Source organism: Oryctolagus cuniculus, chromosome 3, assembly GCF_964237555.1.
Source record: "Oryctolagus cuniculus chromosome 3, mOryCun1.1, whole genome shotgun sequence".
Classification (NCBI taxonomy): Eukaryota; Metazoa; Chordata; class Mammalia; order Lagomorpha; family Leporidae; genus Oryctolagus; species Oryctolagus cuniculus.
The window spans coordinates 71,989,696-72,016,305 of NC_091434.1; the positions used below are offsets into that span (position 1 = coordinate 71,989,696).

At 41.1% G+C, this 26,610-nt stretch overlaps 1 protein-coding gene across 3 annotated transcripts; it reads right to left on the minus strand.

Annotated features, from left to right (window-relative positions):
* Window positions 1-324: 324 nt before the first annotated feature.
* DHRS9 (dehydrogenase/reductase 9) lies at window positions 325-25,197 on the minus strand. Of its 3 annotated transcripts, XM_017342909.3 has the most exons (6): window positions 25,040-25,171; window positions 21,417-21,642; window positions 11,287-11,634; window positions 9,177-9,435; window positions 6,266-6,429; window positions 325-924 (listed from the first exon to the last, which is right to left on the minus strand). In XM_017342909.3, exons 3-6 carry the CDS (start codon window positions 11,597-11,599, stop codon window positions 701-703), a joined length of 960 nt encoding a protein of 319 aa, XP_017198398.1. In that variant the 5' UTR covers window positions 11,600-11,634; window positions 21,417-21,642; window positions 25,040-25,171; the 3' UTR covers window positions 325-700. The 3 variants fall into 3 exon arrangements, with proteins under 3 accessions (XP_017198398.1, XP_051704490.2, XP_069927634.1); XM_051848530.2 differs by lacking the exon at window positions 21,417-21,642 and having other exon boundaries at window positions 25,040-25,197; XM_070071533.1 differs by lacking the exons at window positions 21,417-21,642; window positions 25,040-25,171 and adding an exon at window positions 13,843-14,411.
* Window positions 25,198-26,610: the final 1,413 nt, after the last annotated feature.

Consider the following 26,610-nt stretch of genomic DNA (forward strand, 5'->3'; position numbering starts at 1 on the left):
CCTTTAATAGGATACTCATCCTCCATAAGTCTCTCCTTAGGAAGACTTGCCTTCAAGTCTTTCGGAGTCTCCCTACCTATGTAAATCTAAATCCTTTCTTTGAAATCCTCTTACTTCTTTTCCTGTTTTTATTCTTCCCTTACACTTGCAGTCTTACCTACTGTTTTTCTGCTGCCCCTCAGCTTCTACCAATGTCACATCATACTTACCATCCTTTCTTTTCTTTTCTTCTGCCCATCAAGGCTTACCAGGACTGAGTTCTAGTTCTTGAGAGATTTATTCTCAGTGAGATAATAGAATACATTTAATCCATTTACAAAAGTATGCTACTTGTCTGTTAATATTTTGATGAGACAAAGTTTAATGTTTAGGAGATACTCTGTAAGACTGGGGCAAGTGGTGATACAAATGATTGGGGGGGGGGGGCGGTCTTTAGATCGTCCTTGCATTGTACCAAGCAGGCAAACCCTCAGTGTTGGGGAGGACTTGCCTAAGTGATGCAGCATCCTTGTCATTTTCAAAGAAAGCTTCAGAGGGGATGCTGGACATCACCAATGATGGCAGGACCCCTTCTTTTATCAAAAGAAACATGATTAAGTGAATCAGGTTTAGATTAGATCAGTAACATGATTTAAAAGTAGATGTGTCCTTGCAATCAGTCAGTCTCATAGCCCGGGGCAGGCACTTGTGGTCAACTTATTCACACTGCCTTGGGATTAGCCAGCTTTGCATCCCGTTTCAGCAATAAAAAGTCTTGCAAAACTGCTGGCATGTAAGACAGAGGGATCCAGAAAGTCTTGGCATCTTTTCCAGCAGCATAGTGAGTCTTAGGGGAGAGACTTGTCAGAGCATGCTCCATGCACTGTATCACCAAGGAGAGGTCCAGATTCCTAAATGCTGAAGTGAACTTCAGTTTGGCCATACCTACAAGAAGGGACAGAAACACATTTAATCTTTGGAATGAGGGGAAACGCAGAGTGGGAGGCTAACGTGCATGTGAGGGAATTTATTTTAAATTTGCCATTATAATTGAAGTACACCATGAGGGATTTCTGTCTGTCTTGTAGAAAAGGACTTAGCAGTACTTTCTCTAGACCAGTGGCTCCCAGACTTGGGTGGGAAACAGAATCTCCTAGAGCCATGTTCAAACCCAGATTTCTGGGTTCCATTCCCAGAGTTTCTGATCTGATAGGTATGGGAAGGGGCCTAAATATTTGCATTTCTAACAAGTTTCCTGGAGAGCTGGTCCTGCTGGTCTGGACATTAAACTTGGAGTATCACTGCTTTAAAGCAACAAGGGGAACATGCTTTATCAAATGCATAAGGTCTCTAAGTCTAAGAAGTTATAGGTTTGATTCCTAATTTGTTTTAGAAAGTACAGGTACTAGGTTTGTAGGAAATGTGGGTGTGCAAATGCATTTGTGCTTGTCTGTGCATAAATGTGGAGATGAGGCCGGCTGTGGCTCAATAGGCTAATCCTCCGCCTTGCGGCGCCGGCACACCAGGTTCTAGTCCCGGTCGGGGCACCAGATTCTGTCCTGGTTGCCCCTCTTCCAGGCCAGCTCTCTGCTATGGCCTGGGAGTGCAGTGGAGGATGGCCCAAGTGCTTGGGCCCTGCACCCCATTGGAGACCAGGAGAAGCACCTGGCTCCTGCCATCGGATCAGCGCGATGCACCAGCCGCAGCACGCCGGCCGCGGCGGCCATTGGAGGGTGAACGAATGGCAAAGGAAGACCTTTCTCTTTGTCTCTCTCTCACTGTCCACTCTGCCTGTCAAAAAATAAAAAAAATAAAAATAAATGTGGAGAAGAGAGAATGCACTCACATACTACATTCCTCTAAAAATTCTTGAGTAAAGAGAACCAACCCCAAATGTACTGACTCACGAAGCCATGTATTTGTTTTCAGATGAATGAAGTGTTTAAGTCATGAGTTAAGATATCTTTAGAGAGGTGGGTATTTTACAAGTGGTTGGTAGTGGTTTGGAGCCCCAATCCTCCAAAAAATGGTGTTGAGAAACTGCTTATCTACATACAGAAGAATGAAATAGTACCCTTGTCTCATGCCATATAGAAAATTAATTTGAAATGAAATAATGACTTAAATATAAGGTCTGATAATGCAACTAGAAAAAAAAACATAGGGAGATAAGCTTCTTGACATTGGTCTGAGACATAATTTTTTTGGATATGAGCCCAAAAGCACAGGCAACAAAAGCAAAAATGTGCAAATGGGACTGCATAAAACTAAAATGCAAAGGAAACAGTTAAAGTAGTGAGGAGATAACATAAAGAATGGGAGAAAATCTTTGCAATTCAAACATGTGATGAAGGGTTAATATAAAAAATATGTAAGAATTTCAACTCAATAGCAAAAAATAATTTGATTGAAAAATAGGAAGGCATAAAATTGCCAACACACATATGAACAAATTGCTCAGTATCACTCATAATCAAGAAAATACAAATGAAAACTGCAGTTTGACCTCATTTTTGTTACAATGACTATTATAAAAAGGCAAAAGGTAATAAGTACTGATGAAGGTGTGGAGATAGAGAAATTTTTTTACTGTTGGCAGGAATGTAAACTTGGATAGCCATTTATGGAAAATAGTACAGAAGTTCCTCAAAAAATTCAAAGTAGGGCTCAGCATTGTGGCACAGTGGACCAAGCTGCCGCTTCTGACACTGGCATCCCATGTTGAAGTGCCAGGTTGAGTCCTGGGTACTGTGCTTCATATCACACTTTCTGCTAATGTGCCTGGGAAGGCAACGAGAGATGGTCCAAGTACTTCGACCCCTGGTACTCCCATGGGAGACCCAGATGGAATTCCTGGTTCATGGCTTTGGCCTGTCACAGGCCTGGCTGTTTTGGTCATTTGAGGGAGAGAATTAGTGGCTGGAAGATCTCCATCTCACTCTTGTTACTCTGCTTTTTTAAATAAATAAATAAATCTTAAGAAAAATTCAAAGTAGATCCTCAGATGCTGTTAAAATATACCTGAGTTATGTCTTTTCAAAGGGAAAATCTGTAATTTTAGGTTTTCCTTTCAAACTCGGGCCCCCACTTAGCACAAATTGTTTAAAGAATTTAGTAAGTCTTAGTGGCTGTTTTAACTTCTATTACCACAGCCTGGGAAATGAAAACAGGTGACCTTAAACTTATGGTCTACTTTGTGAATCTGGCTAATCTGCCAGTCCTGATTTGAAAAACCATAGTAAGAACAACCAGTGTAGGAAGAGTAATTTCTAATATTCTATAGCACCATAGGGTAACTATGTTTAGCAGTTAATTATACATTTCAAAATAACTACTAGAGAGGGTGTTGAATGTTCCCAGCACAAAGAAATGATAAATGGCGGAAGTGATAGATATGTCAATTACCCTGATCGGATTATTATACGTTGCATACATGTATTGAAATATCATGCTATGCCCCATTAAACATGCACCAATTCTATGTGTCAAACAAAATTTTGAAAGTATAGTTTTAAAAAGAGCAATCAGTATAACACTGGGCTCAGTGCCTTCTGCTATTTCTGAAACACAAAACCTGAACCAAGGACTAGGTAAAAAATAATTTGAGAGAGAAGTTGGTGTAATACATTCATAACATTGAAAAAATATCAATGTCAATATCACAAAAGAAAGCTTTTCTAAATAAGAGATTTTTCCCCCTAAAGTATTAAGTCTGAAGAGTTGAGTTCAGTCTTAGCCTGAACCTACATCAAACCTTCAGAGTCACTAAGCCAGAAAGAGACTATTTAACAACAGTAGTCTAAACCAACAGTGTGACATGTTATTACAGGAGGTTTGTCAAACCAGACATTTTAGTAGATATACATGCATAATGAGTGTACATCTGTGTTTGTGTGTCCGTGTGTGTGTACACGTGTGATGAGTGGTGATGGCTGGGACAACAGCCATTTACAAAACCTTTCCAGGTGGGCCTGACCTGTCTCTTGGCTCTACCTTGAGAACTCCAAACCTTAAACCTTACCTTAGTCTATCTTAGCATGTCCATTGACAAAGAAGCAGGTTCACAATTTAGAGGGATGGAGTAATATACTTTGAGGTGGCACACTGTTCAACTCAAAGCAGGAGTTCAGTGAGTATTGAGAAATACCGAGTAAACATAAGCAGGGTCAGGCAGTTTGAGATGGAATACGAGTCCTGATAGAGGCGGTTTGACCAAAGTCTTTAATGCCCCGTTTATAGCATAGTGGCCAACGGCCAAGAATAAATGGCAGTCAGACTTGCTGTGTGCAAATCTAGCTCTTTCACTTACTATCAGTGTAATTTTGAGCAAATTACTTCTTTATGGATCTACTTCTAAAAAATGAAGGTGACGATAGTCTGTACTTAATATAATTTATTCAGGGAACTTTTCCCATTTTTTTTTCTTTGTTTGAAAGGCAGAGAAACAGAGACAGAGAGAAACACAGAAACAGAGAGTACACCCACTTCCAAAATGTTCACAACAGCTAGGGCTGGACCAGGTCAAGACTGGGAGCCACAGACTCAAACCACGTCTCTCATGTGGGTGACAGGGACCCACCTACTTTAGCCATTACATTCTGCTTCCAAGGGTGTGCATTAGCAGGAAGCTGAAATAGCAGAGCCAGAACATGAATCCAGACAATCTGACCTGGGATGTGGATGTCCCAAGTGATGTCTTAACCACTGTGCTAAAAGCCTGCCCCTATTTGGGGGATTTTAAATGAAAGAGTCCACTAAAGCACTTAGAATAGCGATAAGAGCCTACTAAATGTCTACCATATGTCAGTCTTCACTATCTAATCTTTATTGTTATTCCTGCATTCCTGACTCAGCACTTTGATTTATTCTACCTCTCCTTCCATTTACCCTTCCATATTTCTGCTCCAGAAAATTTCCACCAGGGGCCAGTGCTGTGGTATAGTAGGCTAAGCCTCCGCCTTTGGTGCCAGCATCCCATCTGGGCACTGGTCATCTCCCAGCTGCTATTCTTCCAATACAGCTCTCTGCTTATGGCCTGGGAAAGCAGTGGAAGATGGTCCAAGTGCTTGGGCCCCTGTACCCACATGGGAGACCCAGAAGAAGCTCCTGGCTTTGGATTGGCCAGCTCTGGCTGTTGCAGCCATTTGGGGAGTGAACCAGTGGATGGAAAACCTTTATCTCTGCCTCTCCCTCTTCTCTGTCTGTAACTCTACCTCTCAAATAAATAATCTTAAAAAAAAAAAAAAAAAGAAAATTTCCACCCAAATAATTCCTTCATGTCCTTTAGGCCTTGTTCAAACCTGACCTGTCCTATTAACCAGCAATTTTTTTTTCTTGTTTTCAATTCCTTGGACAATTATGAACCATACTCTCTAGCACCATTTCAAGGCTGTTGTACTACCTTTATGAAGGAGTGGTTTTGTTTTCTTTTTAAAGACGTATTTGTTTATTTGAAAGGGAGTGTTAGATAGAGAAAGATATCTTTCATCTCCTGGTTCACTCCCCAAATGGCCACAACAGCCAGAGCTGGGTTGATCCAAAGTCAGGAGCCAGGAGCCTCTTCTAAGTCTCCCACGTGGATGTAGCAGCCCAAGTACTTGGGCCATCTTCTGGTGCTTTTTCAGGCTATCAGCAGGGAACTGGATCAGAAATGGAGCATCTAGGACTTGAACCAGCACCCAATGGAATGCCGGCACCACAGGTGGAAGCTTTACCTACTATACTACAGTGCTGGCCCCAGCATCAGTTTTCTTGCATACTGTAGTTTCATTATTTCATGGTCTCATCTAGGTACTTTTTGTTGTCAACTAGATTGTGAGCTAATAAGGATCAAAACCTGAGCCTTCTCTATATTTTGTAACCTCTGTAAATCCTTGAACAATATTGAGTGTGTGTTTGATGATTAACACAGAGGGGGTGTGTGTGGAGACCAATTCTGGAGTCAGCCTGCCAAGACTCATGTCCTGGCGTGACAAGGAGGAGTCCTATAACCTTGGATGGGACATTTCACCTTCTCAAGCCTCTGCTCACTACTTCAACTGTTCTTTTGAGGACTAAATGATGTAATTTATATGATGCTTCACACAGAACTTGGCACTTAGTAAATGGTGATAACATGCAGAGAAGCAAGAAATGATACTAGAATCATTTGAGATGCCTGATCCATCTTTAAGATCTTATTGGTATATTATCCTGGGAACTTTGTGTTTTTATTTACATTGCATTGCCTTCAATTCTACTTAGGATAATGAATTTCAGAGGATACTGCATCTACCCAGAAACTCACGTTTTTCAATGTAACTTTCTCCATACTGTTGTTTGATGTCTGGAGAGAGCTGCTTCCAAATGGCGAGTTGTCTTTCAGTTATCTTGGATGATTCTGACAATTGGGTTTTGAACATTCCTGGTTCGATGCATGAGACATGCACACCAAAAGCTTTCATGTCCCGCCTGTGAAGAGAACCCATGGAAGATGTTTAATCTAGGCTTATGTGCAGATCATTTGCTATTTGGGTGACTTTCTTCTCCTGAATCTTTTCATGGGATCACAGAATTGGGTGCATTGCCAGTGAGAGTCCTGCTCTATCCTCACATTTTGAAGTTCAGAAAACTCAAATTCAGGGTGGTAAAGTGAGAGCTGGTTAGTGGCAGAACAAGGAAGAGATCGGAGTGGGCTCAGTCCTGTATTCCTAAGCCATCTTCTCATCACTGAATTGATGAGTATTCAGGTTAGAGACAAATTTCTTCTCAGTACTCAAAGTTCCATATGGTTAAATGGATGAATGGCCGAGATGGGCAAGCTCAGCTCCATTCTAGGAATGTTCAGACTGCAGCAGGAATGAGGCTATGCCGAAGGACCTAGTGTGATCAGCCTTAATGAGATTAACCTGCCTCCTGTGCTCCTGAGCAAGCTTTTCCACCATGATGCTGCAGAAAACCAAAAGCCTACTTATTTATTAGGCATCAGCTTTTACAGGAATCATGGTACCCCTTTCTTTAAAGTATACTCCTGTATTGCAAACAAGCATCTGGATAATCATTTTCTAAATTAAATTTCTGCTTCCACCAGGGATATATAAGTATGTAATTACTACTTTTATGGAAGTATTCACTGTCAGATATATATTTTTTTTTGACAGGCAGAGTGGACAGTGAGAGAGAGAAACAGAGAGAAAGGTCTTCCTTTTTGCTGTTGGTTCACCCTCCAGTGGCCACCGCGGCCGGCGCGCTGATCCGATGGCAGGAGCCAGGTGCTTCTCCTGGTCTCCCATGGGGTGCAGGGCCCAAGCACTTGGGCCATCCTCCACTGCACTTCCTGGCCACAGCAGAGAGCTGGCCTGGAAGAGGGGCAACTGGGACAGAGTCTGGCGCCCCGACCGGGACTAGAACCCGGTGTGCCGGCGCCGCAAGGCGGAGGATTAGCCTGTTGAGCCGCAGCACCGGCCCACTGTCAGATATTTTAGAAACTCCACTGGTGAAATTAGAATCTGATTTAACTTAAGAGATACTGCTTTCTAGCAAAATAACTATTCTATGGTTTAAAATATACTTTACTGGGGCTGGCACTGTGGCCCAGCAGGTCAAATTGCTGCCTGCAGCACCAGCATCCCCTGTGATAACCGATTCAAGTCCCAGATACTCCACTTCCAATCCAGCTCCCTGCTAATGTACCTGGGAAAGTACTGGAAAATGTCCCAAGTGCTTGGGCCCCTGCATATACATGGAAGACCCAGATGAAGCTTCTAGCTCCTGGCTTTGGCCTGGCCCAGCTGTGGCTGATGTGGCTATTTGGGAAAGTAAACTAGTGGATGGACTCTTGCTCTGTAACTCTGCCTTTCAGATAAGTAAATAGACCTTTATAAATATGTATGTGTATATATAATAAAAAATGAAAATTAGCTTAACCTTAAAAGATTTTGTACAGTATGTTACTTGCACTAATATATAAAACCTTATTTTTCCAACTTAACTGTAGTTTACTCACTTGCTCTACCTCATTCTTGAATCCTGGAAGTAGTGGTGCCAGGGGAGTGTTTGGGAAGACTTGACTACCCACCCACTTCAAATGCACATTGATTTTAGAAACATTGTTCCAATATTATTGTGTTTATTTCCCAGGAGAACCAGATTTGGCAACCTGCTGCTTGGCAAAATGGAATTGTCCTATCTTTATTAATATCAGTGGAGTTTAACCTTTTCTAAGAAAGCAAATCCTAAATGTATGGTCTAGGACATGAACTCTTATATAGGGTTTCAACAAATACAAGATTAATAAATAAATAGATTAATTGAAAGAAATACTGTATCTACTTTTGTCTTTTCTCTTGCCTTGCACAGCATCATGCAGCTAAATATCTTTCATTGGCTTCTCCAATCCCTTTCCACCATATCCTTAGAGACAGACTTGTGTTAACCATACTCTGGGCACATTCATTGGTCAGACAGAAAGAGGAAAGAGATGGGGCTGGTTATTCTTCCTATGGTATCAACACTGATTATTTCATCCCTCAAATGAAGGTAAAAGTCTCTGTGTTTCCAGGTTCTAGAAACTTCTCTGTATTCTAGTCTCTTTGGTTTTATTAATAGAAATGTCCCTGCTATCATTTGTCCTCTGATAGAACACTGTACTTGGGGGTGTCTCCCTGTACACTTCCTATGTTTGGAAGCAGTGCTTTATGTAAATTCTATTCTCTTTACCCAATTTTAAAATGTGCCACCACTTCCTGCTAGAACCTTGACCAAACTTGTAATTCAAGAGCTTTGAACTGATGGGGATAAATCCTGGTTCCAAGTGAGATATTCTTTTCCATTCTCGCCTTGAAAACAGCTATGAAACGTGGCGCAAATGCATGGAACATCTATACAGTAATGTCAGTAGTGAGATCTACCCAGATTTATGATTCCCTGGTTCATTCCCTTTATCAGTTTGACAAACTGACCTATTAAATATTAAAGTCAACATCACTATCAGCATCATACAATAGTGCAAAGAGTTAAAGAATTAGATATATTTGGGTTCAAATCTCAGTTCTACCACTTACCAGGTGGGTGAAATTGGGCAAGTTACCTATTCTCTTATTTTTCAATGCTATCTATAAGTTGGGAATAATTTGAAGTACTAAATATTTTGTACATATTAAGCATTCAATGAGTGTTAGTAACCATTATTTCTTACTAAACCAATTAATTTACTGTACCTTAAGCTGTCGTTGAAGGCTTCCACTGCATATTTGGAGGGACTATAGCCCCCACCAGAAATTGAAATCCGACCCCCAACGCTGGAGACATTGACAATCCTCCCATGAGCTTTTTTGACCAAGGGAAGCATATTTAATGTCACATTGATGAGCCCAAACAGGTTCACTTCAAAAGGTTCTCTGTAGTCCTCCACTGTCAGCCAGTCACTGGGAGCCAGCATCCCAAGGACACCAGCATTATTGATCAGACCCCAAAGACCTGGAACACATAGGAAGGAAAGGAAGTATAGTAGACAGCAGCACTTATCTGGGCATCACCAATGTAAATATACCCCCTGCTTTTCATAGTGGTGCATTTTCTTCCTTGAAGATATATTATTGCTTTGAAACACTTTGCAGTTTGGAGAAGTAACCACAGAGAGTGGGAAGCTAAGCTGAAATAGCTAAAGGTCTGTTACTGGAGTTTATTCTTACTGTTATTCTATTCTGTTCCAGTTCTGAATGTCAAATACTAATACTCTCCAAGTAAGAATTCTGCTTTTTCATCTTAAATGTACGTTAAGTTGGTCTAGTTTCCCCTCCTGTGCTAGATGGCAGGATCAGAGAGTATTTACTAAATGTATATGGACAAAGAATGATATCAATCTACTTCCCATTTATTTTTTGTTAGAAAAAAATTCAATAATTCACTTGGTTTATTTTATCATGGGAAACTAATATTGTAAAAGGTGTTTGAAATAACACACAATCATCTGGAGCCTTATCAAAACATTGCTTTTTATCTGTGGACCAGCATTATGGGTTATGTTGTTGCTTTCAACACCTGCTTCCCATGTTGGAGTGCCAGTTTGAGTCCCAGCTGCTATGTTTCTGATCCAGCTCCCCACTAATGCATCTGGGAAAGCAGCAGAAGATGGTCGAAGTACTTGAGCCCCAGCCACTCATGGGGAAGACCCAGATTGAGTTTATGGCTCCTCCTATTTTTGGCATGGCCAAGCCCTGTCCATCACAGCCATTTGGGGAGTGAACCATCAGATGGAACCTCTTTCTCTCTGTCTTTCCCTGTCTCTGTCACTCTGCATTTCAAATAAATAAACATTTTTTTAAAAAACCATTGCATTTGAACCTCAGAATCTCAAAAATCTTCAAAAATGAAGATACAATAGAGAAAAATAGTATACATTTGTTTTTTCTTTTGTGGACCCCAATATTTTTAGCCATGAGAACCTTCATTCAAATCCACTAAAAATCTTCTAGTTAAAAAATTCAGCCATCTGAGGTAGCAGAGTCTATTAAAAATGAGGGGCAAGGGGCTCACTTCTCTACCATGACTTCTAAGACGCTTAGATGCAAATTCTCAGGTCATTTTTCACCTTGCCCATTGAAAATGTGTGACTCTGGAGCTGTGTGTAGTGAAAAACGAGTCCCAGGTTTCCAGATGTTGGTTTGTAATTACTCTCATATTCTTCTATAGTTTAGCTGCAAGTTCCTTTTCTGTGTATGTGGCAATAATAGTCCTTCACAGAAGAAGACCTTCAACTCAGTTCCAAATGTGCCCACTGGGGCATAAGACTGGGCATAGCTGGGACTGGGTGGCATGTGCACAGGCTGCTTGTGACTTGGAATTACCCAGAAGCTATCTTAAGATTAGTGAGGTACACAGCTGATATTTAAGAGACATTTTTCTCTTCTTCTTCTTTTTTTTTTTTTAATTATTTAGTTATTTGAAAGAGTTACAGAGAGAGTAAGAAAGAGAGAGAGATCTTACTTCCTAAATGGCCACAATAGCCAGGACTGGACCAGGCCAAAGCCAGGAACTTTTTCCTGGTCTCCCTCATGTGTTCAGGGGCCCAAACACTGGGGCCATGCTCTGCCGTTTTCCCAGGAGCATTAGTAAGGAGCTGGATCAGAAATGGAGCAGCTGGGACACAAACCTCTTCCCATATGGGATGCTGGCATTGCAGGCAGCAGCATCGCCCATTATGCCTCAACACAGGCCCAAGAGACATTTTTTTGAAAGGCATTTAAACACTGAACACATTTTATTTTGCCTTAGTTTCTTCCCCCTTCCTCGCTCCCTACACCCCATCCCCTACTCCAGGTTGCTTACCTTTTTCCCCAACTTGGTTCTTCACCCACTGGGCAGTCCTTTTGACGCTCTCTGCATCAGTTATATCCAGAATCACGGTGTGAAGTCTCTCTGAGGTTTTTGCCTTTAAAGCTGTTGATCCTGATTCAGTCAGACAGGCAGCAATTACATGAAATCCTTTTTCATCAAACGTTCTGGCTGCCAAATTTCCAAAGCCCGAATCACACCCGGTGATGAAAATATACTTATTGGTGATGTCTGCAATCTTTAGTTTTCCTTTGTAATTCCACAGAAAGCCACAGAGGAGCAGGAGAGCTAACACCCAAATGAGCATTTTTCCCCTGTGTGTGACAGTGCTACTCCTATCTCCTACAATGAAAAGAAAATGGTGTCTTAAGTGTTCAAAATTAGAAAGAAAATTCCAATTAGAACTATCAGGTTGGGGATGGCGCTGTGGCATAGTAGGTAAAGCTGCTGCCTGCAGTGCCAGCATCCCATGTGGATACCGGTTCAAGTCCTGGCTGCTCCACTTTCCATCCGGCTCTCTGCTATGGCCTGGGAAAGCAATAGAAGATGGCCCAGGTCCTTGGGCCCCTGCACCTGTGTGGGAGACCCAGAAGAAGCTCCTGGCTCCTGGCTCCTGGCTTCAGATCAGTGCAGCTTCAGCCGTTGTGGCCAACTGGGGAGTGAACCAGAGGATGGAAGACCTCTCTCTCTCTCTCTCTCTCTCTCTCTCTCTCTCTCTCTGCCTTTCCTTCTCTCTCTGTGTAACTCTTTCAAAGAAATAAATAGGTCTTTTTTAAAAAAAAAATAACTATCAGGTATTACAACCCAAGATTGATAAAATTGAGACAATCCATTTGAATGGTTCAAAAGTTACAAATAGCTCTTACCTGATTGTTTGGGAATATGGTCATTTAAATGATAAACCACTCTTCTAAAGTGCTGTAAAAGCTATATATGTGTGTGTGTGTGTGTATCCAAGAAATTAAATAGAAGAAAGGAGGAGGAGACATGGTAAAACTGACACAAGCCACTGGGTTGATGGAGGGAACTGGAGTTGTGTGGTATGATGATATTAACCTAACAGGTGAATTCATCCATGTGAAAGGCAGACTCTCACAGTAAAATTTTACTTTTGTTACTTCATGAAATTCAAGAGCAGGATAACTCTAAAATCTATTAGAAAGTATAATTTAAGTTTCTTTGTTCTGTCAAACTCCTATTTATTTTCAGGCCTTCAGAAAAAGGAGAGCCATTTGGGTGCTACCACTAAGAATGTATTCCCACCTTGGTTTCTGTTTTCTTTAAATAAAAAGGACCTTCAATCCAACTTTCAGGCCCTTGCAACTCTATGCAGAGTATGAAAGTGGGAGGCTGGAGAAAAGCAATCCCTCCAGAAGGAGGAAGTGACAGGAATTTGTCATTTACCCCTGCCTTGGGTCTGAGCCCTTGCAGGCCGTACTCTTCTAACTCATAGTCAAGGGACAACCTAAGGAAGGAGCTCATCTGCTCCCCTCCCTCCCCTTGAAGGACCACACAGCTTTATCTGCTTCTGTTAGTCTGGGGAACAAAGAGTGGCCAAAGAAAACATCACTTGGGGGAGGGGAATTTTATCTCCTTTCCCCAGGACCTGGAAAATTTCCTCTCAGGTCCGTACAATGTTTTTGCCCTCAGATCCACCCTTAGAACCAAGAGGGGCCTCACAAAGGACAATTCATAGATCCCAAGTTGAGATTCAGACTCTGTGGATGCTTCTGGAATCATAGCTGTTTGTGGACATTGTGTTCAAGAAGGAGCTGTGAGGCCAAGCAATTTTATAAAGTTTGAACTAGGTTTGTATGTCCAGCTATTTTTTGTTTTTACTTTGAACCATTTTTAGAAATTGTTCGTTTATTTCTGCTTATGCTTAAGGCAAACAACGAATGCAGAAAAAAATCAATAGTGCTTTATCACATCTGGCTGAGTATTTTGGCACATTTCCTTCCAGCTTTTTTTCTGTAACATATGTAAAGATTTTTCTCTAGTAAGGAATATAAACAGGAATAGAATTTTAAACACACACACTTTATAGCTACATAAAGAACAGACTATTTGAATGTAATGTAATATATCTTCTTCACTATTCAAGGAATTTTTGAGCTCTGCTTTCATCTTTTTCTCTCCAAAAGATCTACAGCTAAAGAAAAAAAAAGGTAAAATAATTGCCAATTAATGAAAATGAAGTCAGTGGGAAAATATTAATGTGAAGTGTTTTTTGCTCAGGTCTGGCCTAGGTTAAAAATTACTGAATAACAAAGCATCCAGTGTATTGTCCAAGTGGATTCCATAGCTGAATCTGTAATTGAAACCTTCAACAAAATTACTTCAAGAAGACAAATATTAGTAAGACTCAGTGGCCCCTGGAGCAGAGGCAGGAAATTATTGATGTTGTCAGGTTTGCCAGGGATAAGCATAAGAGGAATAATAGTAAAATAATGGCTTATCTTAGTACAGCACTCTATACTGCACTATTACATACAGGTCTCATCTGATCATCTCAATAGCCTTTTGAGTTAGAAAGGGCATATTACTTACCTTGATTTTTAGAAGATGAAAGACCTCAAGGAAACAAGCTGATGTGCCAAGACCTTTGGGGCCTGGAATGCTATGCCCTTCCACAGTGAGGAGCAGCAAGAGAGATACTGGTTACTGGCATCCCTGTTCTCAGTGCCCCAACAACACATTGATCTTGACTTTAGCGGCCTTTCTGTTCTAATACAACGGTTGGCACAAGTTCCCAGAGGGAGGGAAAGCAAATAGGGGTCAGGGGGAGAAAGCCACAAGGAAGATAGGTTCTGTTCCTCTGTATAATGTTAGTTATAAACCCAAAGTGGGTAGGTGGATGATTTGGGTATCTATGAAAGCAAAGAGGCTCCACAGAACCTAGGGAAGGTCTGTGGCTAGAATTCAGAATCCACCTGGAGGGGGCAAAAATTCCATCTTTATTTTTCTAAACTGTAGCTGAAATTTAGCACACCCCTATTGTACAAGTAATAGAAAATCGTCAGTCTGGAGATTCCTCAGAAACCTGAATATAACCCTACGATACAACCCAGCCATCCCACTCCTTGGAATTTACACAAAGGAAATTAAATTGGCAAACAAAAAAGCTGTCTGCACATTAATGTTTATTGTAGCTCAATTCACAATAGCTAAGACCTGGAACCAACCCAAATGCCCATCAACAGTAGACTGGATAAACAAATTTTGGGACATGTACTCTATAGAATACTATACAGCAGTCAAAAACAATGAAATCCAGTCATTTGCAACAAAATGGAGGAATCTGGAACACATGCTGAGTGAATTAAGCCAGTCCCAAAGGGACAAATATCATATGTTCTCCCTGATTGGCAACAACTGAGCACCAAAGGGGAAACCTGTTGAAGTGAAATGGACACTATGAGAAACAGTGACTTGATCAGCCCTTGTCCTGACTGTTGATGTACAATGTAATACTTTATCCCTTTTAGTATTTTTTTTTTGTTCTAGTACTATTGGTTGAACTTTGTAATTAACACACAATTATTCTTAGGTGTTTAAATTTAACTGAAAAGTGATCCCTGTTAAATAGAAGAGTGGGAATAAGAGAGGGAGGAGATGTACAATTTGGGATATGCTCAATCGGACTTGCCCCAAATGGTGGAGTTAGAAATGTGCCAGGGGATTCCAATACAATCCCATCAAGGTGGCATGTACCAATGCCATCTCACTAGTCCAAGTGATCAATTTCAGTTCACAATTGATCACACTGATAGGTCTAAGAGTCAAAGGGATCACACAAACAAGACTAGTGTCTGCTAATACTAACTGATAAAATCAAAAGGGAGAGAACGATCCAACATGGGAAGCGGGATACACAGCAGACTCATAGATTGGCAGATGTCCTAAATAGCACTCTGGCCTCAGAATCAGCCCTTAAGGCATTTGGATCTGGCTGAAGAGCCCATGAGAGTATTTTAGGCATGGAAAGACAAGACACTCTCGGGGGCATGGGGGTGGGGGTGGGGAGAAGACCTAAATGAAAGATCTCTGTGAGTGAGATCCCAGTGGAAAGAACGGGGCCATCAAAGAAGGAGGTACCTTTCTCTGAAGGGAGGAGAGAACTTCCACTTTGGCTATGACCCTGTCGGAATAAGATTGAAGTCGGCGAACTCAAAAGGCTTCCATAGCCTTGGCAACTCATGACTAGAGCCTAGGGAGATTACTGACACCATAAACAAGAGTGTCAAATTGTTAAGTCAACAACAGGAGTCACTGTATACTTACTCCTCATGTGGGATCTGTCCTTAATGTGTTGTGCAATGTGAAGTAATGCTATAACTAGTACTGAAACAGTATTTACACTTTGTGTTTCTGTGTGGGTGCAAACTGTTGAAATCTTACTTAATATATACTAAATCGATCTTCTGTATATAAAGATAATTGAAAATGAATCTTGATGTGAATGGAGTGGGAGAGGGAGCAGGAGATGGGAGGGGTGCAAGTGGGAGGGAAGTTATGGGGGGGAAGCAATTGTAATCTATAAACTGTACTTTGGAAATTTATATTTAGTAAATAAAAATTTAAAAAAACAATTAATAGAAAATCACAGTAGTATTTTTAGTGACTAATTTTTTGTTGTGAAAGATGGACTCATTAAAACATATTGTCCTTAATAGGTTCATTTCTGAACTGAAGGTTATTTCAGAGTTTCAAATGGTGGTGTCCCAACCTATTGTCTGAATCCTCTGCACTGCCAACCCTGACCTCTAGTTTTGCAAAGCCTGTCCTAACCCCAGCTGTTATGGTCCAAAGGGTTCACATTCCTCTAGGTCATTGGACTAAGTCAGCCACAGACCAACACGTATCTTTGACCTTTAGTAGTTTTTAGCCAGAATATCGCATCTGAGGAGTTATTCCCAATCAGAGCCATTGGGACCATGATCTGTACACAGAAGCCAGTTAATGGCCAATTAGTTCATTGGCCACTGAGAAGTAAATGAATAACAGCATCCAGCAAGCCTGCCTCAACCACACTGCCAGCTATGGTCACTTGCTCCCTGGTCCCAACAATTCAGATACAGGGCATTGACTGTAGTTACTTGAGTTGTTTGCTCATTGCTACATCTTCTAATTTACCTTACAGAAAACTGCATGTGGGGTGGGGGGCACACATCTGATGGCTCAAGGTGATAGACAGTGGTTGGGAACCCAGAACTCACAAGCAGACAAGTGGAGATTCAATTCCAGTTTCCCTACCATCAGAGAGCTCTTGAGAAATTATTTTTTTCTGATTGTCCATTTCTCTGTAAAAGAGAGATACAGCATTTACCCTGAAGAGTAACCTGGTGACATAAAGTGACTTCACACCTGCTACACAGGAGAGTCTTTTTGTCTAGGTCAGGATCAATCACTGGCACTTTGTGTGGGCTCTGATCTATGTGTTGCTCAGATGAAAGCATGAGTTCTCAACCTCAGAACTTGCACTGTTCTGGGCCACATAATTCTTTGTATAAGGTCTGTTATAGTGTCTTTAGCAGCAACTGTGGCCTCTATGCACTAGATGCCAGTAGCACCCCTCCTCGAGTTTTGAGAAACAAATTGTCCCTTGGGGGACAAAGTCACCACCAATTGAGAACCACCTGGCCTAGAGCTCCCTTGCCTTGAAGGTTTAAAATTACTTTTCTGGAAGCACATTCATTTGTTCTTCTCATTGATGAGACTTTATTCTTTTTATGGCCTTAATAAGAAATTTTATTACCTCTAAAAATTACTCATGTTCTGCTGCAAGCATTAGTTTCAATGATTTTTAAAAGATATCTTTTTTTCCTATCTGAAGGATAAGGGGCATTGAGCAAAACCCAATTTATGTGTGACAGCATTTCTGATTTTAGAAATTACCAAATTAGCACTCATGGCATTCCAAGGCCTGAATTCTGGCTGTTTTCAGTTGGAGTTGTTACAGGATCCTTTTGGGTGCCCTTCAAGTGAGTGACCAACTGATCCTACAGAATTCAGAATATGCTATATAATCCACAGTCCTTAGGATTCCTGGTTGACCAAGTCAAGTGGTTACCGAATGCTTACTATGTGCTAGGCCATCTTCTAGGGCCTGTGAAAATTGTCTTATTTAAACTTTATAATAATCTTTGTTTTATAGAAAAGGAAACAAATTCAGAAATGCAGATTAATCAGTTTAAGATATATTGTGGCAGTGACTCTGGCACTGACAACCGGGCCATCTGGTTCTGCCACTGTCATCAATATTCCCACTCACCTCTGGTAGTCTGGGTTCTGCAAACTCTATGTCATCTGTGCCTCATGTGATATTGGGGTTTAAGTTGATACTTAGTAAATGCTGTAGCAGGAAGGGGGAAAGGGAGGATGGGAAGAAGTCTCCACCTTAGCTCCAGGGATCTGGTGATAATTGCATTAGTGTTCAAGACCTCTGAATCATCTGAGCAAAAGGATAACAGTAACTATGATAATAGAATATTCACACTTCTTCTTTTTGATAACTTGATGAATATTTGAGAAGTATTCATGTAACATTTACTCCATTTAAAGTTGAAACATTATGAGGAGAGGTTGTGCAGCAATTAAGATTCCATTTAGGATGCTCTGCTTCTAGCTTCCTGCTAATGCACACTCTAAGGCAGCAGGTGATAGTTCGAGTGTTTGGTCCCTGTCACCCAAGTAGGAGATCCAAATTGAGTTTTGGGTTTCTGGCTTTGGTTTGGTCCAGCCCCAACTATTTGTAGGCATTTGGGGAGTACACCAGAAGATAGAAGCTCTGTCTTTGCCTCTCTGTCTCTTTGCCTTTCAAGTAAATGTTTTAAAATTTAGTATATGGTAGGTTTCAAACAAAAGGAGAGTGGCTAGAATGAAAACTTTGATCTCTGAACTCCTAAACTGTGAAAAGAGGAAGAATAGCAAACACAGAAACATATTATCAGTCAATAGGAGGACTGAAAACACCTTATCCAAAACTTTCTATCAAAGGAACCAAAAACGGAGAAGTCATGTTTTCATTCATCCTTCTTTGTCTTAAATAGTAACTGCCTGTCTGGGGCAAGAGGAAAACATTGCACTCAGGTCCTTGTTCACTTCTGCTTGCCACTTCTCTTAACTCTTCTCTTCCTGGATTTCTTTTCCTCATAAAAACTTAAACATAAGAACTTTCCATTTCACTTCTTTATTCATCCTCCTTTACTCCTTAAAAATAAGAGACACCATTTAGAAAACAAGAACAGAAAAGAGTGTCTCAATGTCAGTCAGGTATTCTTTTTAAAAGAAATATAGAGTTCTTTCTCAATAATTCCTGCTATATCACTTAATTTTATTTCCATGTAACCTTAAGTGAGGTTTTCTGGAACAAGTCAGTCTCACTGACAGGAGTTCGTATGATTTTTATTTACTTTCAGTTTGCATCTTTATGGCTTAAGTTTCATCAACAGCTAAGTTGTCTAACAGAGTACATTAAACAGAGCACATATAGCCACAGGCTTCTGAAGTACTTTCTTTTAGGGGTTTGCTTACACAAGCTTTCTTATTGACAGCAGACAAACATGTATATTTATATTTTGCATATTTAAATATTGTAAACTTGGCATAACTTATACAGAATTCCTTTCTATGCAAACCTCTCCATTGAGGTAAAAAAAATCTCATGGTCTTTCAGAGATTTCTACTGCATTTTTCTTTAAGAAAAATAAACATTAGAGTCTAATGATAGGATTAATTGATTAATAGGACTACAGAATTATGTTTCTGTGGAAAAAATGTTCGAGCTGGTTACCTGGACATCTGAACACAATTAAAAATTAGAGCAAATAGTCTCTACGTGAAATATGTTTGCATTTGGCAGCAAATGTTCTTTTGAGGCCTGATTTAAAATAACAATGATTATGATAATAACTGTGGTGCTGATATAATAGAGATGGTATTTATCACTCAATGGGATGAGTTAAGTTTCACATTTTTCCCTGAGGGTTGTAACTGCCAGGTGAAAGGCCTGCCCCTGTTTACATTTAAATTATATCATAGAATTCAAAATATCCACAAGAGATGGTTTGGAATGTTTTCATCACAAATCATAGATATTGGAGGTGCTGGGTAGCCTTAGTATCTTGATGCCCTGTATTCCTTCAGGGAAGAGGGTAGGGTCAGCCCTTGGTACTCAGAGTGAGCTTTGGGGTGGTGAGACAGCAAAGTACGAAGGGCGTGGAGAAGTGTGTGTGACTTTCCATTGGAGACTCACAGAAGCCTCCCAGGGACAGAGCGGCTCTCCCTTCTAGCACAGGAGTTCCAGCCCACTCTTCCCCTGGGGAGACCCACTGCACTTAACATTTGGCACGTTTAGTTCAAAGGAAAAAGGCATCTTTGATTTTCTTTGGCTTCCCCTCAAAACTCTAGAATTCACCTTAACATTCATAATTCTGAATTATCTCCATTCCCTCCCAGGTTCATTATTTTGCTAACACACTTTCTGTCAATTTTGGTAAGTTAAGAATTATTGTTATAGCCACGGTTACTTTAGCTATGGTTACTAGTAAAAAAGTGCCAACTGGAAGAGATTACGTGAGTATATTGTGTATTGCAGCTTCAGAGAAGGCTTAGAAGTAGAGTCTGTCTATATGGACACAGAAAGTGTGTCTAAACCTTTGGTGTATTTTGTTCACCCATAGTTATCCTGAGCCAGAGGAAAAGGTCAGGATTTTTAGATACGGTCCCTTAAGAAGGTTCTGTTCATTATAAGCATTTAAAAACCAGCCCCCCCCCCCCCCCCCCCCAGGCCGGCGCCGCGGCTCACTAGGCTAATCCGCCTCCTGCGGCGCCGGCACACCGGGTTCTAGTCCCGTCGGGGCGCCGGATTCTGTCCCGGTTGTTCCTCTTCCAGGCCAGCTCTCTGCTGTGGCCAGGGAGTGCGGTGGAGGATGCCCAAGTGCTTGGGCCCTGCACCCCATGGGAGACCAGGAGAAGCACCTGGCTCCTGCCATCGGATCAGCGCGATGCGCCGGCCACAGCGCGCCGGCCGCGGCATCCATTGGAGGGTGAACCAACGGCAAAGGAAGACCTTTCTCTCTCTCTCTCACTGTCCACTCTGCCTGTCAAAAAAAACCAAAAAACAAAAAACAAAAAACAAAAAACAAAAAAAAAAAACAGCCCCCTCCCTTTAAATGTTTGAGGTAGGGATTTTTTTCCCCCTTGCAGTTAACATTGATATTTGTTGTACAAATTTGGCACCCTTTTCAAATCTCAGAAAATACAGCACAAAGATGATGTATCATCAGCTCTCATTGTATGCAGAATCTAGCCAAATGTGTGCCGAGGGATATTAGGAGAATGCACAATCCCTATCCTTGGGCTAATGGCGTAGCAAGACATTTCAGAGTCCTTTGTCCAACCCTAAACTGAATATGTCTTATTTCAGCTTTTCTCCCCTCCTGCTAAAAGTCAAGTCATAGAGAAAGAAGGTCACACCACCATCTGAAACAGCAAAGCACTGCGCCATAAAATGAACAGCAAATGCCTGAAGCAGGTTTTATGCTGTCATCCCAGAATCCAGGCATCAGATGTACAATACCAGGAATAACCCTGCTTCCTTATGACCTACAAGGCATTTTCTCACTCACTTTGGTGTATATGTGTGTGTACATGTGCATATGCACACACCTGTTGTAAATCAACAGTTGATAACGTTGGTAAAGCAGGTAGGCAGGCAGATCAGACTTGCAGTTATAAATCTGTTGCTCTAGTAAGAAACTCATTAAAATTTCTGTGCTTTTTGGAGCCCTTCCCTCTCCAGTTTCCAAGTAATCGTAAGACTCATAGATGGTATCAAATAGACCCAGAGGGAAAAAGAACAAGATATGAATTAATTGTGACTCCTGGGTGCTAAAGGACAGTCAGAGACAGACCCGGAGGAGTCTAAGCTAAGATCCCAAGCCACATGGATCTCATTTCTGTGGTGAGATGAACTCAGAGCATATCACTGCCTTCCAACATATTACATTAAAAAATAATAAGAATAGCAACAGTTGACCACAGCTTGAAAGACAACTTGATTCTTTATGGAAGAGTGAAGAAAAGGAAGAAATAAATGTCAAAACTCTCTCATCCGTTACCTTTTTAAAGTTGAGTTGAGATGCAAACACTGCTGGTGGACTTGCTCAGCTGACTGCAACCTTGCTGCTGTGCGCAGGGGAAGGAAGAGTTGTGCCACTCTGACCAAGATCTTCCTGAGGTCAAGGTGCCTGTGCAAACTCTGAGAGCCTACACGTGTGGAGGCTCCTTAGGCTCTCTCCTCACTCTGTGAGTCAGTGCTTGTGACACTGAATGATGATTAAATCTCTTTCATGGATAAAGGAAGGCAAGAAGCTGTAAGTCATGTGTTTTCAAAGGAATTGACAGTATCTTTAAGAGTAAACTAAATTTAGCTACTTATAGAAGGAATGAAAAACATGACTCAACATTCCCTTTCTACCAGTAGGAACCTTTGGGCAAATTCAGCAGCTGAACTAATGTAACATAGAAACATTTTGTGAACTGCTTAGTGCATTGTTGCAATACCTTAACTTTTGAATTAGGATTATTTTTCATGATCTTCATTCTCGTAACACACCTTTGTTTAGTTAGTAACGCACCTTTGTTTAGTTAGTACCCCAGCCCTCCCAAGAGAGCAAGTACATGAAATCAGTCTGTGATGATTCTTTTTACCATATTTAAAGGAGATTGATGAGCGAGGAGACAAAAGCAATGTAATGAAACAAGGTTTTAGAATTACTTATCAGCACTAATTTGTGTTTTAAGGTATAGCAAAGCTAGTTTATAGGCATGGTCTCTGGACCTGTGACCACTGAGAATAGGAAAGGATGCCTCTTTCTCTCCCAAAGGTGCTCTGTTCAGAGCATCTCAGTTGACCTGGCATTTCCCGGGGCTTCAATAGAAAGTATCGAGGCTACAGGTGATGAAGGCAAGTGATGGGGTTAATATCTACCCTTGAACCTGATAACCTGCCTCCGAATTTTAGTCATACAGATAGGTAAGAACACTACTCCACTGGGGTTTTTTGTTGTTGTTGTTTTTTATTTTCCAGTTTCACTGTATGCTGGTTTATTTCTGTGTTCCTTAGATTTCTCGGGCTCTGTGTTCCTTTGAAAAATGCAGGTGTTGGTGTTGTGGTTCAGCAGGTTAAGCCACTGCTTGCAACATTGGCATTCTATATTGGAGTACCAGAGTGTGAGTCCCAGATGCTCCACTTCTGATTCAGCACCCTGCAAATGTGCCTGGGAAAGCAGTGGAAGATGGCCCAAGTGCTTGGGCTCCTGCTACATGTAGGAGACTTGGATGCAGTTCCAGTCTCCTGACTTTGGCCTGACCCAGCTCTGGCCATTTGGAGAGTGAACTAATGGATGGAAAATTAATTCTCTCTTTCTCCCCCCGCCCCTTCCCCTTTATTGCTCCTCTCTGTCAGTCTGTCAAATAACTAAATCTTTAAAAAAGAAAAATACAGCTCATGATGACTCAGCTGAAGTGAGCATATGAACAAACACATCCATCTAAGTAAAGTTGAGACCCTACTATCACCTTTTAAATTAAATGGAGGAGGGGCTGGCATTTAACCTAGCAGGCAAAGCTGCCCCTTGCAATGCCAGCATCCCCTATAGGCACTGATTCATGTACTGGCTGCACCAGTTCCCATCCAGCTGTATGCTGATGGTCTGGGAAAAGCAGCAGAAGATGGCCCAAGTGTTTGGGCCCCTGTCATACATTTGGGAGATACGCATGAAGCTCTTGACTTCAGCCTGGTCCAGTACTGGCTGTTGGGATCAACCGGAGAGTGAACAAGCAGATGGAAGATCTTTACTCTGTCTCATCCTTTCTCTTCCTGTAACTCTTTCAAATACATAAATAAATCTTAAAAATAAATTAATTAAATGGGGGATCTTTTTGCTCCAAGGGAATAAAAAACCAAGACTGAATGAAATACACTCGTAAATATGGAGCCCCAAATGTGCCAAACATACTTCTTCCCTTTTAATACTCCCCAAGTCAAAGTAAGGCTTTAACATGAAACCCCTAAGAGAAGCAAAACACTGATTTCAATCCACATAAAGAAAGCCACAAATTGGAGCTGGTGCTGTGGCATAGCGGGTAAAGCCACTGCCCGCAGTGCCAGCATCCCATATGGGTGCCGGTGCATGTCCCGGCTGCTGTTCTTCCGATCCAGCTCTCTGCTATGGCCTGGAAAAACAGTAGAAGATGGCCCAAGTCTTTGGGCCTCTGCACCTACGTGGGAGACCGGGAAAAACCTCCTGGCTCTTGGCTTTGGGTCAGCGCAACTCTGGCCATTTCAGCCAATTGGAGCGTGAACCAGTGGATGGAAGACCTCTCTCTGTCTCTGTCTCTACTTCTCTCTTCTGTGTAACTCTTTCAAATAAATAAATCTTAAAAAAAAAAAAAAAAAAAGGAAGAAAGCCACAAATCAACACTGGACCCTTCTTGTGGGCAGGTTAGAGCAGAATATTGTCACTGAGAGGTGGAGAGAGCCTCAGGTCATGGAGTAATGAAGGGAAAGAGCCAACAATATAACAATAATATAACAACAATATAACAATAATAAGGTTTTTTTTTTTTACTCAAGAATCTAATGAAGTCCTGTTTCAAAAGCTTCCCACATAGATTCTTGATTCAAATATTTAGGCTGATTTGTCATAAAAATTTGCCAAAGGGAATCTTTGCCATGTGTCTGGCATGTCCCTCAATTCCAGTGGACCCAATTCAAGAGTTCAGGTTTAGTGCCCTAGCACTGGGGTTAGAACCTTCCTTCTCCTTGTCAAGGGGCCCGTTTAGATGTTCAGTTATGGGACGCATGTGTTAGCAATGCCTAATGCAGGCTGTGTTTGCATTTCAATTCGCATCTTAAGGGCTAAGCTGTCTTTCATGCTACCCTTTTACAATGCATCTTTTAATGCATAACTTGAGTCAGAATGCTTCCTACGATAAACTTCTGGTCATCAAATATGACATATCAGTGTAAAATCATCCAGAATTCAGTTACCATTTGATCTTTTCCTAGTTTTCTAAAATAAAAGGTTGTATGTAGATTTCATACAAATGTAAATTTCAGTTTTTGATAACTGGATTGTAATTATATGGATAGTACTATCAACAAAATGCTAAAGGTATGGTTATTTTTTTAAAGAATTATTTTATTTATTTGAAAGAGTTATAGAGAGAAGTTGAGCCAGAGAGAGAGAGAGATCTTCCATTCCGCTGGCTCACTCCCCAAATGACTGCAATGGCTAAAGTTGAGCTGAAACCGAAGCCAGGAGCCAAGAGCTTCTTCCAGGTCTCCCACATGGTTGCAGCGTCCCAAGGACTTGGGCCATCTTCTACTGCTTCCCCAGGCCATAACAAAGAGCTGGATCGGAATTGGAGCAGCTGGGACTCAAACCGGCGCCTGTATGGGATGCCAGCATTGCAGGCTAGGGCTTTAACCTGCTGTGCCACAGTGCCAGCCCCAAAGATATGATTTTTTTTCTTCTAGATCTATAGTCCCCTCTTCTCCCATATTTTTACCTTGGCTATTATTTTCCAAACACCTAAACATTCCCAAATCCAAAGAATACCCAGACCCAAGACTGTCTTAGGCAGTGTACATCAGGTTTCTCACAACTCTACTGGACTGTAGAGGTCCAAGTAATGGATAATCTGAAATGAAAGTCAAATGGAGAAGACCACTTACTCTGCACTGCAGGCTGGAATCGATCCAACTCTTGGAGTATGTCTGGTGTCTCCTTTGTGAAACTGGCCAGGAGACTGAGGCTGGTGATATATGTTGACCTCCTCCTTCCTGATGTAATAATGCAATTTTCTCTCAAGATCTCTATCAGTGGAGTGTGTTTCTGCATAACTATTATGTGTCACATTACTTCACATTTTTACCAGTGTACTTGGTGTTTTTTTCCTCCTCCCTTTGGCAATGGACAGTTCTTTTATTTCCTCAGTAAAGGGAACCTGTCCATGGGTCATCCTTCTTATACCAATAACACCTTTGACCTGCATAGCTAGGAGCTTTGTTACTCATTTGGCTTTTCATGACTCTCCTAACTGTAAAATGAAGCTGGGCTAATCTGTTCCTCTCTGTGTAAGATCCTTAAAAATACTAATAGTTAGAAACTGAGTCATGGAGACATTCATAGAGTCTTTGAAGAAAGAGTTTCCTTATTTGCAGAACACGTTCTTTCAGCTTACTCAAATAGGCGGTCCAAGGTTGAAAAATAGGATGAGGAGTATTATATGGGAGGTCATTGTACCAGAAATGCAGTCAGAGCTAGGGAGAAGATGAATGACAATAGAGGTAACTGAGGACCAGAAAAACTGGGGATTCCCAGCAATAGGGAAACTTGTGAGACATCAGGGTGGAGGCTTAGTAAGAAAAATGTGACTCCAACAGAGGAAGGATGTGGGTACTTCTTTTGTGTGACCGTCATATGTAGGACACTGAAACATCTTTCTTGGGTTAAGAATGATCCTCTTGCTAGGTTTCCTGATTTCTTTCAATCTTGGGCTTCTTTTGCCCAGAATCTTAACTGACCTGAGGAAAGGACTAAATGGAATTAAGATCCACTGCCATATATTATCTAATTGCGTAACATATAAATACTGTTTAGTAGGAAAGAACTTACTGAGATCCATGGAGGGGAGTTAGAGATGATTCTAAGCAGTTAAACCTTTTTCAGACCCTGTTTTGGAGTATTCTGAACTGCTGTCCCTGTGCTAGGCCTATTTGGCTTATGAGAAATAATTATGGCTAAGACTCTTTATATTGAGAAATCATTACTGTTAGCTCCTTAATTGCTGGTTAAGGAATTTCTTAGAAATGTTTCCTCTTCTTGAATGACTCCTGCTACTAGTTAGTTCTTTGAGATTGTTTTAGAACATGGAAAAAGGGTGGTCACATCTTCTGCTGGTAGATACATGAATTGCTACAGCTTTTTTTGAAAATTATCCAGAAAAATCTATCAAAATGAAAATTATATTACTTTTTGACCCAGCAGTCTCCTTCTTAAGAAATAATTTTATAAAAATAAAAGCCAGTACTGTATACCAGTGTATATGAAAAGATGTGGCAAAAAAAAAAAAAAAAAAAAAAAAAAAAAAAAAAACAGAATCAAAGTAAGTGCCTACGGCTGGTGGAATGGTACATATACAAAATGGAATGCAGACATTAAATGCATTATATTAGAGCTCTACTACTTGGGAGGCTTTTCATGACCTCATTTTTTTGTAAAGTAATGAGGGAATCTACATGTG